The sequence below is a fragment of the Protomyces lactucae-debilis genome (assembly GCF_002105105.1).
Source record: "Protomyces lactucae-debilis strain 12-1054 chromosome Unknown BCR37scaffold_9, whole genome shotgun sequence".
Classification (NCBI taxonomy): domain Eukaryota; kingdom Fungi; phylum Ascomycota; class Taphrinomycetes; order Taphrinales; family Protomycetaceae; genus Protomyces; species Protomyces lactucae-debilis.
In genome coordinates, this window is record NW_024468001.1 from 449,065 (window position 1) to 465,422 (window position 16,358).

General features: G+C 51.5%; 9 protein-coding genes across 9 annotated transcripts; 6 read left to right on the forward strand and 3 right to left on the reverse strand.

Moving 5' to 3' along the window:
• The first annotated feature begins 8 nt into the window (after nt 1-8).
• Nucleotides 9-2,767, forward strand: BCR37DRAFT_379671 (uncharacterized protein). Its single transcript, XM_040869311.1, has one exon. It carries the CDS (start codon nt 116-118, stop codon nt 2,696-2,698), a length of 2,583 nt encoding a protein of 860 aa, XP_040725524.1. The 5' UTR covers nt 9-115; the 3' UTR covers nt 2,699-2,767.
• A 61-nt stretch (nt 2,768-2,828) lies between these two features.
• On the forward strand, nt 2,829-3,626 carry BCR37DRAFT_392854 (histidine phosphatase superfamily; the record flags this gene model as incomplete). The annotated part of the gene is made up of 1 exon (XM_040871214.1): nt 2,829-3,626. The coding sequence occupies one exon, from the start codon at nt 2,829-2,831 to the stop codon at nt 3,624-3,626; it is 798 nt and encodes a 265-aa protein (XP_040725525.1).
• Nucleotides 3,487-4,814, forward strand: BCR37DRAFT_318686 (uncharacterized protein). The gene has a single exon (XM_040866977.1). It carries the CDS (start codon nt 3,760-3,762, stop codon nt 4,561-4,563), a length of 804 nt encoding a protein of 267 aa, XP_040725526.1. The 5' UTR covers nt 3,487-3,759; the 3' UTR covers nt 4,564-4,814.
• Nucleotides 4,787-5,992, reverse strand: BCR37DRAFT_392856 (uncharacterized protein; the record flags this gene model as incomplete). Its single annotated transcript, XM_040871215.1, has 1 exon — nt 4,787-5,992. One exon carries the CDS (start codon nt 5,990-5,992, stop codon nt 4,787-4,789), a length of 1,206 nt encoding a protein of 401 aa, XP_040725527.1.
• Nucleotides 5,993-7,669: 1,677 nt separating this feature from the next.
• Nucleotides 7,670-8,346, reverse strand: BCR37DRAFT_392857 (uncharacterized protein; the record flags this gene model as incomplete). The annotated part of the gene is made up of 2 exons (XM_040871216.1): nt 7,670-7,997; nt 8,129-8,346. 2 exons carry the CDS (start codon nt 8,344-8,346, stop codon nt 7,670-7,672), a joined length of 546 nt encoding a protein of 181 aa, XP_040725528.1.
• Nucleotides 8,347-8,416: 70 nt separating this feature from the next.
• On the forward strand, nt 8,417-11,892 carry BCR37DRAFT_318595 (P-loop containing nucleoside triphosphate hydrolase protein). Its single transcript, XM_040866974.1, has 2 exons — nt 8,417-8,609; nt 8,656-11,892. Exons 1-2 carry the CDS (start codon nt 8,474-8,476, stop codon nt 11,829-11,831), a joined length of 3,312 nt encoding a protein of 1,103 aa, XP_040725529.1. The 5' UTR covers nt 8,417-8,473; the 3' UTR covers nt 11,832-11,892.
• Nucleotide 11,893: 1 nt separating this feature from the next.
• BCR37DRAFT_318882 (uncharacterized protein) lies at nt 11,894-12,933 on the forward strand. Its single transcript, XM_040866979.1, has one exon. It carries the CDS (start codon nt 11,958-11,960, stop codon nt 12,861-12,863), a length of 906 nt encoding a protein of 301 aa, XP_040725530.1. The 5' UTR covers nt 11,894-11,957; the 3' UTR covers nt 12,864-12,933.
• BCR37DRAFT_318782 (origin recognition complex subunit 4 C-terminus-domain-containing protein) lies at nt 12,516-15,049 on the reverse strand. Its single transcript, XM_040866978.1, has 2 exons — nt 12,890-15,049; nt 12,516-12,802 (listed from the first exon to the last, which is right to left on the reverse strand). The coding sequence occupies exon 1, from the start codon at nt 14,962-14,964 to the stop codon at nt 12,934-12,936; it is 2,031 nt and encodes a 676-aa protein (XP_040725531.1). The 5' UTR covers nt 14,965-15,049; the 3' UTR covers nt 12,516-12,802; nt 12,890-12,933.
• Nucleotides 15,050-15,072: 23 nt separating this feature from the next.
• Nucleotides 15,073-16,357, forward strand: BCR37DRAFT_379680 (cyclophilin-like domain-containing protein). Its single transcript, XM_040869312.1, has 2 exons — nt 15,073-15,216; nt 15,293-16,357. The coding sequence occupies exons 1-2, from the start codon at nt 15,116-15,118 to the stop codon at nt 16,320-16,322; spliced, it is 1,131 nt and encodes a 376-aa protein (XP_040725532.1). The 5' UTR covers nt 15,073-15,115; the 3' UTR covers nt 16,323-16,357.
• The last annotated feature ends 1 nt before the right edge of the window (nt 16,358 follows it).

Sequence of the window (16,358 nt, forward strand, 5' to 3'; positions counted from 1 at the left end):
ATTTCGACCAAGCAAACACCCTTAAGGAAGCATCTGCTGAGTGCTCTCTCACTGCTCTGCAGTGCGGCCAGCTGGGCGAAGTACCCTACGTGACGCGCTCTCGTCTACATTCATTATGTCTTTTCAATCTGATGAAATCATATGCTTAGACAGCCCTGAGCGAGCTCCTAAACGCGCTCGCGATTCGCGTTATTCAAGTCCTGAAGACGACTTGCCGGATATCCAGGCTATTTTCAAGGCAGACACTCGTTCAAAATCAAATTATGTCTATGCTGCTCAAGTAAAGGCGCCGCCACATCAATTGACCAAGAAGGCTAGCGCTTCTGTTCCTGTTGTGGCGAAACAAATACCTGGGGCAGCAGCATACAAGCTACCTCAAGAGCCCATCATCGAAATTATCGAGTCTGATGAAGACTTGCCACAAAATCACGTTGTACCAAAAGCTCCGCCTGAAGTGTTGTCTTTGCAGAAGACAACGGTAAATCGTGCGTACAACGCTGCGACTGATGGTAGCAAAGCGCAGAAACTGGACAAGATGGCTATCGCTACATCAGTTGCCACTGCGGCTCGATCCATCGCAAGTTCACTGCCAGTACCCTTGCCTACAGTTGAAGTCTTCAAGCCATTGCCCGCCAAGCAAGTTAGTGATTGTCCAGCAAGGCGACCGAGCTTTGATCAGCCGAGGATACCAAATCCTCCAGCTGGTCCAAGCAGAAAACCATCCAGCCCTCCAGTCGTCTTCTCAACAGGACCGTCGGCGGACACTTTGCGTGCGAAATCGGTGGCTCATCCCCCAGCGAACGCATCGAAGCCTAATGCAGCCTTTTCTGCAAGCTCAGCAATGGCCAGACTGGCTTCCAACTTGCATCCCTCTCGGCCAGCAAAGAAAGCAAAGTCTCTATCACCAGAGCCTGTGCTCGACCCAATGGCTATGCCAACCGTTGCCACTCTAGATGACCTCTTCGACACGGCTGCTATGGAGCTTGATTTATCTTCTGACGAAGAAGAGGCTATGCCCGTCATTGACCCAAAGGATCCGCTTTCTGGCAGGACACAGGGTTATCTACATCCAATGGCTGGAAAATTGCCCTCCAGCTACATGAGGCGCACAAATACAACTATTGCTTCGCTGCTGAATCGTGAAAAGCCTGCGGCACCATCGCTAAAGAGTCCCCACATTTCCATCTCGTCAGATGACCCAAGAGTATCTTCTCCAGCAGTTTCCAGTCCAGTTCCAGGCTTGTCGACTTTGCGTCGGACTGACTTGACGGTGCCTGTACGGCCGAGACAGGAACCAGCGCGAAATGTTGTCCAATTGGCTTCATCGTCCAAGCCAGTTGCTGAGCAGCCCATTGCCAAACCACCCGCGAACCATTCATGGAGCTCGACGCTGCCTTCAGTACCACATGAGACTCGTGTGTCAGCCAGAGCAGCGAAATCAATGGCAGTGCCAGCAACAGCATCAACAGGTGCGCGTCCTGGATATAATTTGCAATCACTGTACACACAAATCTCCGACGACTCCATGACTGATGAGGATGCACCAGAGGCCTTCACGAGCTGTGCCCCTCCTCGTAATTCCAAAAATTTGAAACTGGCAGCTACTGAAGACGCAGCCTTTGCACGCGCAGACAAAGCTCGACAAAAGGCAGCAGAAAAGGCTGTCAAGCAAGCTGAAAAGGAGGCTAAAGCTGCAGAACGCTTGCGTGTGCAGAGTATCTCGTCGGTGAATGTGCTCAAGACGAATAAAAAGGACACTTCGCCGGAGATGATTGTGCGCGTGTGCCAGTCTTTTGAGAAGGAGGTGTTTTGGACGCATATGCAAGCTCTGTCTGATGCGAGCGGTTTTGAATGCCGCCTTGAAAGTATGCCAGTTCCTGGGCTTGTTCGTTTCTCGCGCAAAACCAAAGCAGTCTTCAACACGGCTCTTGGATATTGGGAGCCGCTACCTGCGATGGTCATCAAGGAAGAACCTCAGCTCATGATTCGGGTATTGGCAGATGCATTCCTTGGCCTGACTGAACAGCCTGGTGCGCTGGCCAAGCATGTCGCTTCTGTTAGGCAAGTGATGCCAGGTGGGCGAGTCATTTACTTGCTTGAGGGCGTCCATGCCATGCTCAACAAATCACGCACTGCACGTAATCGCGCTTTTGCATTCAAGGTACGACAAGATCTCGATCCTGCTGGCGACTATACTGCCACCACTGGCAAGAAAAAGCAGACTGTCGCTATTGAGATTGATGATGATGGACTGGAAGATGCGTTACTTGATTTGCAAGTCATGCATCGCTGTTTGATTGTTCATGCTGCCAAGCCAGTTGATACGGCAAGGGAGCTGTGTACACTGGCTCAGGATATGAGTCTCATCCCGTACAAGAGCGAAGCTACCAAGAAGGCAGGCTTTTGCATCGAGCCTGGACAAGTCAAAACTGGCAGGGACAATGCAGACACCTACGAAAAAATGCTGGCGTCTCTGCATCGTATTACACCGCCCATGGCGGAAGCTATTGCAAACAGGTATCCGACCATCAAGAAGCTGCATGCCGCGCTGATGAGCAATCCTCTGGCATTGGATGGCACCACGATTGGCAATAATGTTGATGGCAGCTTTTCGCAGCGCAAGATTGGCAGCATTACGTCCAAGAATATTGCTCGTGTTGTGACGTCTACAAATCCACATGCGGATGCTTCATCTTGACCACGGCGGCACGGCCTGACCAAGCTTTATATAATTTCCTGTATCATATAGTATTATCTGAGTCTTGAGCTTCAGATGTCATCTTGAAACCCAATTTTGCCACATCACGCGTGTGCCAGACTCAACGAGCATGAGGATCTTGCTGATTCGTCATGGTGAGAGCACTGGTAATAGAGATCATCTTTGGGCTGGAATAACAGACCATGAGCTGACTGCGCATGGGTTTTTACAAGCACAGCGCCTAGCTGAACACCTACGGGGCAAGCTCGCCCATTGCCAGCTATCCATCCACTGTTCTGACTTGACTCGTGCTCGGCGAACCGCTCAAGCTATAGCTGATGTTCTCACAGATGGGAAGCTCTGTGTTGACAAGCTGTTACGGGAGCAAGATCTTGGCTGGCGTGAGGGCTTGACGTTTAAGAATGGCGACAGGAAAGATCCAGTCAACGCATGCAAGGTCCATACACATCCAGGGGAGACAAAGGATGATATGAATGTACGAGCGGCAGACTTCATTCAATCTATCAGTCCTCTGTCATACAGCCAAGACAAGGTGATTGTCATTGTCTCACATGGCTTATTCTTGCTAAGGCTGTACAGTGAGCTCTGTGCTAGTCTTTGCATTCAAAACGCGCCTTCTGCAATGTGGAGTAATACAGGCGTCACGACCCTTCAAATCAACAAGGCTTGTAGCGGTTCAGTGATGATGGTGAATGTAACAGAGCACTTGCAGGGCCTCAAGCGGACTCGTGGTGTGGGCTCAGCAGCATATGATGCAAAGCAACAAAAAGTCTCAAGCTTTTTCTCGCCGAAGCGAACAAAGCGAGAGACACCGGCTACAACTAAGGATATGGATGAGCTAGATGTCCGGACTGCTATTGATGCCATCGATGCTGCTTGTGCTTCGTCTGGCTCCAGAGACGGCTGAGTTTGGTTTTTTTTCTACGTCACTTTGTTCGACGTCATGCGACTCCGCAAACCAGGAAACCAAGCAATTGTCTGACATGCGCTAACGGTTTAAAGCTGGACTACTGCCCACACGACCAGAATCCCATCAAACAATGAGCAACTATAAGGAGAACCTCAAGAAGGAAGCGCGTGACCAGACATCACGCGCTTTTGCAGTCGGTAAAGATGCCGTTGCGTCCACTGCATGGATCTATCCACTCAAGGGCATCCTCTACTGCCTTGGACAAAAGAAACTACTGCAAGAGATTCAAAAGCAACTCATGCCAAAACTCGTCATGGCGATTGCTGTGACGATTGTTTTGTTTGCAACAGTTTATGTTCCGCAAGCGCTTGCAATGGCTCTCTTTTCTGGGCCATTGGCGTTTATTAGCGCTGTGCCTTTGGTCTTGAGTGAAGCAAACTTGCTCATCAATATCCTCTCAACATTCTTCTTAAACACAGATCTCGATTTGATCTTTGATAAGGTCTTGCTGGAGAAGGGACACGAGACACTCGTTGGAAAGGGACGTGTGGTGGGCGCCACTGGAAGTGGTAAACAAGGTCACATGAAGGCAAAGCTGACGTCGGGTCTACAAAAGTTCTCACCGCAAGCAGTCATTCGCTATCTCCTTACCTTGCCACTCAACTTCATCCCAGCCATTGGTACGATCTTGTTTCTTGTACTGAATGGACGAAAAGCAGGACCACGCTACATGAGTCGTTATTGGCAGCTGAAGGGTGAGAATTCAGCGTCTGTAGAGCGGGAGAAGACTGGTTCATTGACGGCATTTGGTACGGCGACTGTGTTGTTGGGTATGGTTCCTGTTGCGAACCAATTCTTTGAATATACCAATACGGTGGGTGCTGCGCTCTTTGCCTCGGATCTGGAAAAGGGCGCACAGGCTGGTGGTATGTGAAGCTGAAGAACAACTATCCAAATAGAGACAAGTCGGTTTTATCTGCCTTGACTACCTTTTAAAAAGAAAGAACAGCCGCTACATGAAAGTGGAACAAGAAAAAGACGGAAATGGCAAACTATGTAGCGACGTAACAAGCACATGAAAAGCCTGGAACGTTTTGAGAAATAGAGGCGAGCCATGCGGAAGAGGCCGTCGTGTAGGCAGGGCTTGGAGCTGCACCTCAAGACTGCATTGCCATTGAGTGCATTGTGCCACTTCCATTGCTACCCGGTGGGTTACTCACACCACCAGCACTCCCACTCGATCCACCTCGTCTCATCTCATCGATTTCCCGTCGAGCAAGCATGAGTTGTTCCTCCAAGAAATTGACATGCTCAACAGCTTTACTCAAAATCTCCCATTTACTCGTCTTGAGTGTTCGATCGAGTGGTAACTTATCCCGCAAATCATCAAACAAATCCTTCATCTCCTTTCGCCGTTTCCGCTCAGCCAATTTATGACTAACGCGTAGTTCCGGTGAGCGTGAGTAAGGACTCGCATCTTGCATCAGTGCGGAAAGTTGTTGATGCTGTAACGAGGGTGTCAGCATTCCCGTCGATGTGCCAAACGTCGCAGTCTGTGGTGTCATACCAGCAGAACTCGAGCCATCTCCCATATCAGGATCGGGAAAGGCATAGGGGAAACCGGCGGTTGGTTCAGGAGCGTTTGGGTGAGGGTGCGGGTAGCCGCGTTGAACGGCTTGTTGCTGTTGTGCCTGTTGCATGGCTGCTTGAGCACGTCGTGTATCCACACTCAATGCAGACATATTGGCTTGTGTGAAGATCTGCGGTGCCAAGTTTTGTGGTCTCCGCAAGGGATCCATGATACTCGAAGCAGTCGAGCCACGACGTAGATTAAATGTTTGGGACAAGCGCGAACCAGGGTCTTTTGCAGTCAGTGGTTGCGAGGGGCGTCCAGCACCGACATTCTCAAAATATTCCAAGGCGCGTGGATCATCGTAGCCTTCCATATTCGAGTCTCGTGACAAGCGCCGTTCAGACATGGTCATGAAGGACGATGCGCCTGGTGAAGAGGGGGCATACGCTGCGCCATTCATGGCATCGTGATTGAGTGTATGAATGGATTGTGGTCGAGATTGCGATTGATTCTGGTATTGGTAGGCAGAGGGGGAGACTTGTTGCTGCATCTGAGCGGCTGCTTGGGCTGCTGCTGCGCTGTTGATGGAATTAAAGGAAGCTCTGTGATTGAGCTGGCCCATGGATGTTTTGGGCTGCAATTGCTGTTGACCCGCTTGGACTGGCTGAGCGGCGGCCATGGCTGCTCCGTTTTGGTTCAAAAAGGGTAAATCTTGCTGTTGCTGGAAGGCTTGATTGTAGGCATTGAACTGTTGCTGTTGTTGCGTCTGCTGTGCTTGTTGGAAATCCATCTTGTTTGTTGTTTGCGCCCTGAAGCTGACCTATACAAACAGATGAGAGGGACTAGACGCTTCCGCTAGCAATGGACTGTTTGTCTTTTGTGAGCTAGATAGTGGTGAGCTCGCAGAGGGTATCCTCAGTTGAACAAACAGCAAAGGGGAATGCTGAGGGATTGAGCTGGCTTTGACTGAGGCCTATCCGCCGTTTTCAGTTGCCCTGCAAACAAGGGGCAGATGCACAAGCGATGAGCGTATTTGTTGGCCAAAGAACGTAGATTTGAGCTTTTTCACAAAAGTGCAGAAGCTGACTTGAGATGAACGAGCGGAGCGAGCAGGTTGATACTAGCAGAAAGACAGCAAGCGTAGTGATAGACGCTGTGTCAAATTATTGTCCGTCAGAGAGACGAGTGAGGTGTTGAGTAGAAAATGGACGGTGCTCAAGGTAGCGCCGCGTCAGATGTACAATGCGCTCCAACCCGTGCAGCGATGCGCCTTGATGCAGATGTGGAGATTAGACCTGGGGAGGAGACGGGCCCTTGATGTTGCGCCTTGATGCCCCGAGGAGAATGCGGGCCGTCTTCTTGTTGACTTGAATGTCGCTGTAGCGCGGGCTGATGACCTGTGTGGATCTGTGGAGAAGATGCGATCGATGGGTGCGCTGCGAAAGCTGACCTGGGGCCGTTGATAAATGAAGAATACAGGTAGGAGTAGTGTGTAGGTGTTGATGCGAAAGTAGAGAGCACACACACAAGGGAGGAGGCTTGCTTGCTTGCTTGCTGGCTTGGGTGGTGCTGGCTGCTGCTGCTGTTTGTGGGCGCTTCCAAGACACAGACTGGCAGCGAAGACTCCATTCGCCTTCCCTTCCTTCCCTTCCTCAGCCACCCCGTCGACACTTCCATCCACTCTGATCTAGACCCCCGGGCCAGCTTGGCTTTATCCTCTTACAGCTATAGCATCATATACACTATTACACTGATAATACACACACTCTTCTGAGGCCAAACTCGAACTCCCTCGGCCCGCTGTCTCTATCCAATCCATCCCATTTAAGCTTAATCCCTTGCCAAATCGCCGCTTCTCCCTCGGACATGGTCCCGCCGCCGCGGCCTCATGGCCATGCTCCCTCGATATGAAGCCAGGTCACAGGCAGCACAGGCTCAGAGCCGACCCCTATCCGACCATCCCTAGCGCTACAAATTGCAGTCGCTAAAGTATTCTATAGTCCTGGCATAATCTGGTGCTGAGACTGAGCCGTTGAACATGTGCGCTGCCTTGTCTCAGAATCGGTCTCTCAGTCGCCGCGTTCGGTACCTCCATCAAATGTACGACACAGGCCTGTACGAGATTCTACGCTGAACATGAAGCAGTCTCTCCTCTGTAGACTGTAGAGTAGGCTGGCAGGTGGCTCATATCATGGTAACATGTCAGGCCAGTCCGGCCACAGCAAGCTTCTGACACGGCCTTCCCTCGCTTGCTCACACCAGCCGCCTTCACCAATAAATCCATCCTTGACCAGCCTGGCTCAAACAGCAGGTACCGACAGGGATATTGTTCAGGCAACACGTACACTCATCCACTAAACTCAAAAGCTATCGCAGTCGCTTCCAGATGAAACATAACAGGAGGGATCATCAAACTTGTCAAAAGCAGTCCATCGCATGCACACCACACCATAAGACTGCAGCCTACTCAGCGCATAACCATCAGACGCCTGACAAGACTGCTGAGCAACAAGCCCGATACGAGTCCTAGTGAGAAGCATGTCAATTTGCCCATGTAGCGTGATAGCCACGACGGCTGCTCTCTTGCTTCAGTAGCGTCGCATCGACCCGATTTGTCCTGAGGTGGCCGTTGTCCCTCAGAGTCTGACACCATGGTCGCAGGCGCTTCTGCCGCGTTGTCGCGTAGATGCCTTTGACCTGTTCCCGTACGCTTGCCACGCCTTCTGCGTGATGCTGCAGGATCACTTGCTTGGCTAGCGCCTTCATGAGAGCCCGATTGTAGCAGTGTGTTGAACCTACGCGTGATTGTCAGCTTGATATCCTCAGATTGCGGCTCTTGAAGGGTCAGGGGAAACTGGCACGTAGAAACAGCATTGGCGCGTACTTCTATGCTACGCAAGCATTGACCCAGAGCGCTTGATCTTACGATGTTTTGAGGTTCTCATCCGTACTGCCAGAGACACTGAGCACGGGCGGCGGACTACCCAGTGACGCGGTCGATGACGGTGTTGAAGGCGCCGACTCGAGTTCAGCGGGTTCATCCTGTGCAGCTGTTGTATCTTCCTGTATTGTTGTGCCGCTTGTGGTCGCTTGTGCCTTCCGCTGCTTCTGCTGTCTTTGTACGTCGATCCAGCTCTGTTCCATGCTGCTGTAGACCTTCCCTGGCTCGTTGCAGCGGTGGGTGTCGCCTTCTTGGTCGCTCCCGAGGGAATTCGCAACTCCACTCTTCAACCAGACTTCCAACAGACCACGACAACGGGCAAGCTCGGCGATGGGCCCAGTCGACGGGAGAGGCAGCAGGCAGCATGAGCTGAATGTGCAAGTGCTGCTTGTTCGAGCAGATGTTTCATACGACAAACAAACAGTCCTCGTGAGTCGAGATATCCAGGAAGACCTCGTCGCGAACGGTAAGCCTCTTTTCTATCTATTGTCGGCATCAAGACTCACATACAGGACAACATTATCTCGCATTGGCAACACAAACCAAGGCTTCATGGACACTCTTCAAAACAGCCCCGGCAAGCACCAACGAGCGCGAATGGAATACCCTCTGGTTACCACCAGACCTCTATACGCGTTACTGCAGTCGCACAGTCTTTGCAAGACCTTGCTCACCCATTCAACTACAATCTGTTATCATCGTCTTTCCCGAATCGACATATACCCTTGTTTCGCAGAGCAAGCAGGCGTTTCGGGCATTACTCGAGCAAGGAACGGTTCTGTGCACGGGTGAGTCTGTTGAGGTACACGGGTATCGCGGTGTCATTCGCATGTGTGAGCCTGTTCGACAAGGTGTTCTGAGTGCAACCACGGATATCGTCGTGGCGCGTGAACCACCGTCTGCAGACAGTTGGAATCCGCATGCACACGAGGACGCAGCAGAGGTGGATGCGAGTGATAGCGATGACGATGAAGTGAATGAAGCGGCTTTTGCTAGTCTCTTGCACTCGGGCTTCCTCTCAAAGCAGACAACACACCTCACTTATGCGCTTCCTGGTACCGACACACAACTATCGCCAACCCTCGATCTGCCTGCTGTACCCCTTCATCGCAATCTCTCACTAGATCGCAGTGCGCCACAAGCGCGTGGAGATCCAGAGTACTGCGCATATGCACCCCTTGCGCTACTCCTAAAACTTGGCAGCTTTTCCGGTGAATCGGTGGTCCTTGCTACCGCTGAGACATCACGGACACTACAACTCCTGGCGTTACCGGTTGACTACGGGATAACGGAAGTTGAAGCCGTCTACCTACCACCCGTACTGCTCTACAATCTCTGTGGCCAACAACGACGTCTCAAGGTAACGAAAGCTACAAACCAAAAAGAACGACCCGTTGCCACGTCTGTGACACTGGCACGCGTACCGAGTCCCGCCTCAACGGATCGAATCTTGCAAAGTGCCTTTCTATCAGCCCTCAAGTACCATTTCGAGCAACATCGACGGACTGTGCGACAGGGTGATTTATTGCTATTGGGCGTGAATGAAGCTGTTGCACGTATGGTAGGGGATACGGGGCCGGAAGAGGATGTTTTGACTGAATACGCACATGCGTCTGCCATGCAGTGCGATACATTCGCTTGGTTCAAAGTCCTTGAAGTCACGGTGGATGCAGATGCTGCAGAAGACGAGAGCGAGGCATATACCGACGATGCTGTTGTCGATGCCGGGAGTACGAAAATGGTACAATCTGGCGTTTGCAAAGCACGTATACCGGCGTTGTCGGATTGGGCGACCTATTGCCGTGTGCCTGGCATTGCAAGCACATCTACCACGGCGGTCGAGTCAGTCTCTGCGCAGCGTCTCTATGAATTGGTTGCATCGACGTTCAGTAAAACGGCGAGAAAGTCACATGCATCGGCAACTGTCTTGATTCACGGTGCTCGAGGGTGTGGCAAGACGACGCTTGCTTCCAATATCGGCGCACGCCTCGGGATGCATCTATTGGAGGTGAATTGTTATCACCTTGTTGGCGAGACAGATGTCAAGACTGAGGCGTATTTGCGCTTTCGATTTGAAAAAGCAGGTGCATGCAGTCCATGCATTCTACTCCTTCGCAATATTGACGCATTGGCGAAAAAGAAGGATGACATGGAATCCGGTCAAGAATCTGCTATGCGATTTGTCTTGGCAGATTGCTTGAAACGTGTCGCTGTTGATGCAGGAGAATTCCCCGTTGCTGTTGTGGCAACGACTTCGGAAAAGGATAAAGTACCAGACGGCATTCTTGGTTGTTTCCGGCATGAAGTGGAGATGAATGCCCCTGATGAGGCCGAACGATTCAAAATTCTATCGACACTGACACAGCAAGTACCACTTGCACCAGACGTCAGCGTACAAAGCCTTGCCGTCCGGTCAGCAGCACTCGTTGCGGCAGACTTGGTGAATGTCTTGAAGCGTGCTCGTAATTTCGCTCAGGATCGGATGGAAGCGCTCGCTGCTGAGCTCGCGACACCCTCTGCCCAGCGAGACTTGTATCTCGCTGGTGAGTGGTTGACGGCAGATGATTTCGACAAAGCTATTGGTGAAGCGCGGCGAAACTACTCAGATGCTATTGGCGCACCCAAAATCCCCAATGTCACCTGGAACGATGTGGGTGGACTTGCGAGTGTCAAGGACGATATCCTGGATACAATTCAACTGCCGCTTGAAAGACCAGAGCTTTTTGCTAGTGGCATGAAGAAGCGATCCGGTATTCTCTTCTACGGTCCACCAGGCACAGGCAAGACCTTGCTTGCCAAAGCCGTGGCGACGTCTTTCTCACTCAACTTTTTCAGTGTCAAGGGACCTGAATTGCTCAATATGTATATTGGTGAATCGGAAGCCAATGTTCGACGTGTCTTTCAGCGTGCACGCGATGCCAGGCCCTGTGTCGTCTTCTTTGATGAACTGGACTCTGTGGCGCCCAAGCGTGGCAATCAAGGTGATTCTGGCGGCGTCATGGACAGGATTGTCAGTCAACTCTTGTCAGAACTCGATGGCATGGGCGGCAGCGAAGGGGGTGGTGTCTTTGTTATCGGTGCGACCAATCGACCTGATCTGCTTGATCCTGCATTGTTGCGACCTGGTCGCTTTGATAAGATGCTGTACTTGGGTGTACCTGATTCAGACTCTGCACAGCTCAACATCCTGCAAGCACTCACTCGCAAGTTCAAGCTGGACCCTGCCCTGGACCTTGAAGAAATCGCCAAGGCGTGTCCCTTCACGTATACCGGTGCAGACTTTTACGCATTGTGTTCAGATGCGATGCTCAAGGCTATGACGCGACAAGCAAGTGCTGTGGATGCAAAAGTCAAAGCACAGCCGGAACCCATTTCAATGCAGTACTTTTTCGATCACCTTGCAACGAAAGCCGATGTGGAGGTTGTTGTGAGTAAGGTGGATTTCGAAGAGGCACTTAAGGAGCTAGTGCCGTCTGTGAGTCAGAGCGAGTTGGATCACTATAAGAAGGTGCAGGCGCAATTTTCAACACCAGCAAAGGAGGAAGCCAAGCCTGCTGCTGCTACACCTACTGTTGCTGTAGATAGAAAGGGCAAGGGCAAGGAAGTTGCCAATGGGCATATGACTAATGGCCAGAGAGCACACTTTGGAGGGGATGGTGCGGAGGAGGATGAGGACATGTATGCTTAGGTCCTTGGTAGTCAAGTTGTACATGTAGTCATGCCATCTGAATTCCAGGGTTAGTGTTCAGAGAGCGCGACTTTGAGACGTGTTCACTTGGACCAGCTACAGCAGCAGCCATACAATTCGGAAGCAATGAGACTGTCGACAGCGGCCTGGCTCTTGCACAGCATCGCGGCTGCCTCTGCAGCTGCAAAGGGCTGGTCTTTCTCTGCAGGCAAGCTTGAGATTGCAGATACACCCTATCCTTTCGCCGTGGGTGCAGCCGACACAAACCTGGCGCGTGTTCCACTGACTGTGGGACAAAAGTTGAAGCTGTCCATGACGGTGAAGACTGCTGCAGATGAAGCAAAGAAGCCGCATCAGTGTATCTTGCTCATTGAGGGTGCATACAAGCCATCGGCCGATGGTGAGGAGAATGCCGCTGAGCGATTGATTGAAGCGAGTATCGTCGTGCCAGTCAAGTCCAATGGCCGTGCAACGCTAGTACTCTCGCGCAGCGACTTTTCCTCTTACTTGCTGGCTTCTGACAAGCCCTTGACGTTGACTCTGGTGATTGGTGGATTCGAGGGAGCTCCCCTGAAGCAAAAGATTGCCTTGCTCAATGTGCAGGGTGATCCCAAAAAGGCGTTGGCTGCACGAAAGGACTTTGCTGCTGAAGAATCCCAGCGTATTGTCTATGGACCCAGAAAGACCATTCATCACACCTTCAAGCCCGACCAGCGAATGCCACCCGTCTTCCTCTCCGGCTTGTACGCGTTGGCTGCCCTAGGGGCCTTTTTGGTGCTCTTGATGGGCTGGTTCGGCATTCTTGGCGCCAACTTCAACCACATGCAAAAAGCAGCCAGCAGGCAACCACTTGGTTATGCTGTCTTCTTGTTTGCTCTATCGGGCGTGGAACTCCTCTTCTTCATTTATTGGTCTGGATGGACAATCATGCCAGTGCTTGGTCTGACCATCCTCTTTGGCATCACACTCTTCTTCAGTGGTCGACCTGTCCTGGCCGAAGTAGCCAGTCGTCGTGCCGCTGGCCTGCGATGAGGCTATTGGAATTTAGATGATAGGTCTTCTTTACTCTAGATGAAGCCTCTTTTGATGCCTCTTGTTGCTTCTATAATCTGAGCCACGTCTGCATGGCATGCTTGATGAGTGTTGTTTCCTTGAGCATGACCTGTAATGCCATCAAATGCACTTCACACCGAACCGCCGCAAACTCTGATGCCCCTGTTGTCGCTGCACTTTTCGCATGCAATGGAACAACCAAGCCAGCACCTTCCAACCTGCCCCATGCACCACGAGCGAGTTTCTTGCTCCACACACGAACGTTGACAACCCCTTCTGCGCGTTGTGCCGTACTCGTCCGATGTGCCAGAGTTGCGTATTCGTCATAACTTGTAGCAAAGCTAATCTTTTGATGCTTGATCTCCAGTCTACAACTCGCAATGAGGAGAGCAAGTTCGATCATGGAACACCCTAGAATCAATTCATTCTTGCCCTGTGAAAGAGGCATGATACTCGGTTGATGATCAAGCGTTGGGATGAACTTTGAAAATTCAAGGAACGGTGTCGTCTCGCTGATTTGTTGAGCGAGCGGCAATGCGAGTCTCGCAAAGACTTGCCGGGGATCTTTGGATGTGTAGTACACGTATGCCATGAACCGAGCAAGTTGCGCGTCTCCCTTCATATGCGCATTCCAAGCTTCTTGGTAGGCAGATGACACAGTCTCGTCACCCTCGCAAGTCAAGCCAGCGAGGCAGAGCTCCTGGAAACTATCAAGCGTGTTTGGAGGCGCCATCTGAATGATACGATGACTGAAGCGTGATTTGACGCGTTTCTCGAGCATCTCATACGCATCAACTTGCGCAGTCAGTCCAATCACGCAGACAGGTGCTTTCTTGCTTTGTGCAATATCGAACAGATTGTAGAGTAAGACTTGACGGTGGTGTTGAGTGAATCGCTCGAAATGGTCGAGGATCAGGACAATGGAGAGGGCTTGCCCATCTTCGCCAAATTCAGAGGGATGGGAGAGAATGGCGAGCAGAGCCGTCATCATGTCTGCGTTTGCGATAGAGTCTGGCTCGCTATCTGGTTGTAGCTGTCGTGCTAGAGCACGTAGCGCCATGCGATCGTCGGTGTGAATGTTGCCATCAAGATGCACCGTAATGAACGGCTCCTCTGCCTCTCGTAAATCTGAAAGAACTTCCTTGATGAGGACGGATTTGCCAGAAGCTGTAGGACCAAGCAACAGTGCGGAATTGGATTCGGCACGCTCGATTGTTTCCTTGAGCAGAGCATGCACACTCTCATATGGCTTGTCGAGATCCATCAACGGCAAAGCTTGTTTTGCATTGACTTTGGCGAGGATTTGAGATTTGAGACTGGCAACTTGTTCTGCAGACGGGTGTACATCAGGTATCACAGTTTGCTTTAATGGTCTGGCGACTTTTTCAAAAACCTTGTCCAGACGCTTTGACGCTCTTGTAGGGGTTTCAACTTGAGAGAGCTTTGACTTCGTTGGTGTATATGTCCTTGGTGCAATGGTCTCTATCTCTTCAAGTGAAGCTGTCTTCGTAATCTCTGGGCTTGTCCGTAGACTTTGTCTAGATGGCGTTCGAGATGTGCTCCTGCGCGTGACGGGCGGTACAGGTTTCTCAGAAAGAACCTGACGAAGAACGTTGGCATTCCTAGCTGACGTGCGTTTCGATGGGGACGGCTGAGCATCGGACTCGTCGTCTGAATTGGCGCCACCGACGACATATTTCTTGGTTTTAGGCCGGTCTTTCGGGGTCACTTGTAAGGACATGACCGCAAGTTCATCTTCGTCTTCGTCATCAATGTCCATAGGCTCAGCATTAGGCCCTACATCCGATGCAGCAGATGCTTCGGTGGGGGCCTTAGAAGCAGGAACTAGAGAAGTTTCAGCCTCCGACTCGCTATCACTCGATATCAGAGGCTCACCTTGATACTTCTTGATGGCACTCGCAGGATCTCGTACTTGTATTGCACTACCAGAGCGCGTCGTAGGACTGGATTTGAGTTTCCCTTGCTCGACGCATTGTCTCTTGGCGGAACTATTGGGAGAAAAGCCCTTTGCTTGATCAAGCGGTACTTTGTGTCTCTTGGACAGCCTTTGCGCAGACATAAGAGCTAATTCTTCAGTTCAGAGCAGAGCATTGAGTAGATGTAGTCTGGGCTGTTTGTCGCGTCGAGTTCTCTTCCCTTTTTGCGGAGACCACAAGACGCGACTTGGAAGCGACATCCACAAAACCAACAAAGCAACAGCGCGCTTGGCCATGGTTTACTGCTTCCTCGAGCTCTCTGCAGGGCCAGCGCCTATCCCAGGCAAGGTCATTTTTGAGCTCTTTGATGCGCAAGTCCCGAAAACATGCGAAAAGTAAGTCCATCGCTCCATACAGCCCAGCTTGGCGCAATTGCATTCTTGGCATCCCTGCTAACCACCTCTTGCCAAGCTTTCGCGCACTTTGTACAGGAGAACTTGGCGGTGAATTGACGTATAAAGGCACTGCTTTCCATCGCGTCGTCAAGACATTCACACTACAAGGCGGTGATACGAGTAAAACTGGAACGGGTGGGATGAACATCTACAACAATGCGCAAGATGCATTTGCCGGAGAAGACTTGTACTGGCGGGATATTGATGAGCCGTTTCTACTATGCGCTGCAGATGTAGTGCCGCGAAGCCAATTCTTTATTACATTGCGATCGAGTCCGCATCTGAATGGAAGTCATTGCTGCTTTGGGCGTGTCATCAAGGGTCAGCAAATACTGGAACAAATCAGTGAATTGGGGGTGGATGAGGAGGATGTACCTCTTGAGCCAGTGTTGATCCAACGTGCTGGTGAATTGGCATATAAAGGGCCTGCAGCGCATGTTCAACCCATTGCAGCGCTCAGCAGTGACGCTCAAGGCGAAGCAACAGCAACGAAAGCGCCTGTACGTGGACGATCTACAACACGTTCTCCTTCTAGAGCACGCGCACGAAGTCGATCACGCAGGAGGGATCGCAGCACGAGTAGTGATACAGAGGAAGAGGAGAATGGTATCGAGTCATCACGGCCAGTGTCAAGGGATAGACGGCGACATACGCACGAGAGTAGGGACAGGCGGCATCACCACGGACAACATCATTCTCATCATCATTCTCATCGGTCACACAGGCATGGTACTGCTTCACGGTCACGATCGCGTGAGCATGTCTATCGTCGGTCGAATCACAGCCCGGGACATACAAAACGCCGTCGATCTCGAGACGAAGCATCGGATGCGGCGGAGGGGCGAAAGCAGTCCAGGCGAGGGTCCCGTGACTCTCCTCATGACCGTTCACGACGCGGGTCTGGTTGGCATGGTAGGTATGAGGAGGATGTACGGCCACATGCATCAAAACCCGGGCCTGTTGTTGAGGAGCATGGGATTGTGTACAAGGGGCGTGGTAAGATGCGGTATGATGCACGCGAGGATCCGCGCTATGGCCGTCTCTAGTCTATGCAGTGTATAACTTGGCAAGTACTCCGACCG

Excerpts from the sequence above, each read along its gene's own strand:
- BCR37DRAFT_318782 (XM_040866978.1), bottom strand. The coding sequence starts at position 14,964 with ATGTCTGCGCAAAGGCTGTCCAAGAGACACAAAGTACCGCTTGATCAA.
- BCR37DRAFT_318595 (XM_040866974.1), top strand. The coding sequence starts at position 8,474 with ATGGGCCCAGTCGACGGGAGAGGCAGCAGGCAGCATGAGCTGAATGTG. Across the intron at positions 8,610-8,655 it reads GGAAGACCTCGTCGCGAACG|GACAACATTATCTCGCATTG; the intron begins GTAAGCCTCTTT and ends ACTCACATACAG.
- BCR37DRAFT_318882 (XM_040866979.1), top strand. The coding sequence starts at position 11,958 with ATGAGACTGTCGACAGCGGCCTGGCTCTTGCACAGCATCGCGGCTGCC.
- BCR37DRAFT_379671 (XM_040869311.1), top strand. The coding sequence starts at position 116 with ATGTCTTTTCAATCTGATGAAATCATATGCTTAGACAGCCCTGAGCGA.
- BCR37DRAFT_379680 (XM_040869312.1), top strand. The coding sequence starts at position 15,116 with ATGGTTTACTGCTTCCTCGAGCTCTCTGCAGGGCCAGCGCCTATCCCA. Across the intron at positions 15,217-15,292 it reads GTCCCGAAAACATGCGAAAA|CTTTCGCGCACTTTGTACAG; the intron begins GTAAGTCCATCG and ends CCTCTTGCCAAG.
- BCR37DRAFT_318686 (XM_040866977.1), top strand. The coding sequence starts at position 3,760 with ATGAGCAACTATAAGGAGAACCTCAAGAAGGAAGCGCGTGACCAGACA.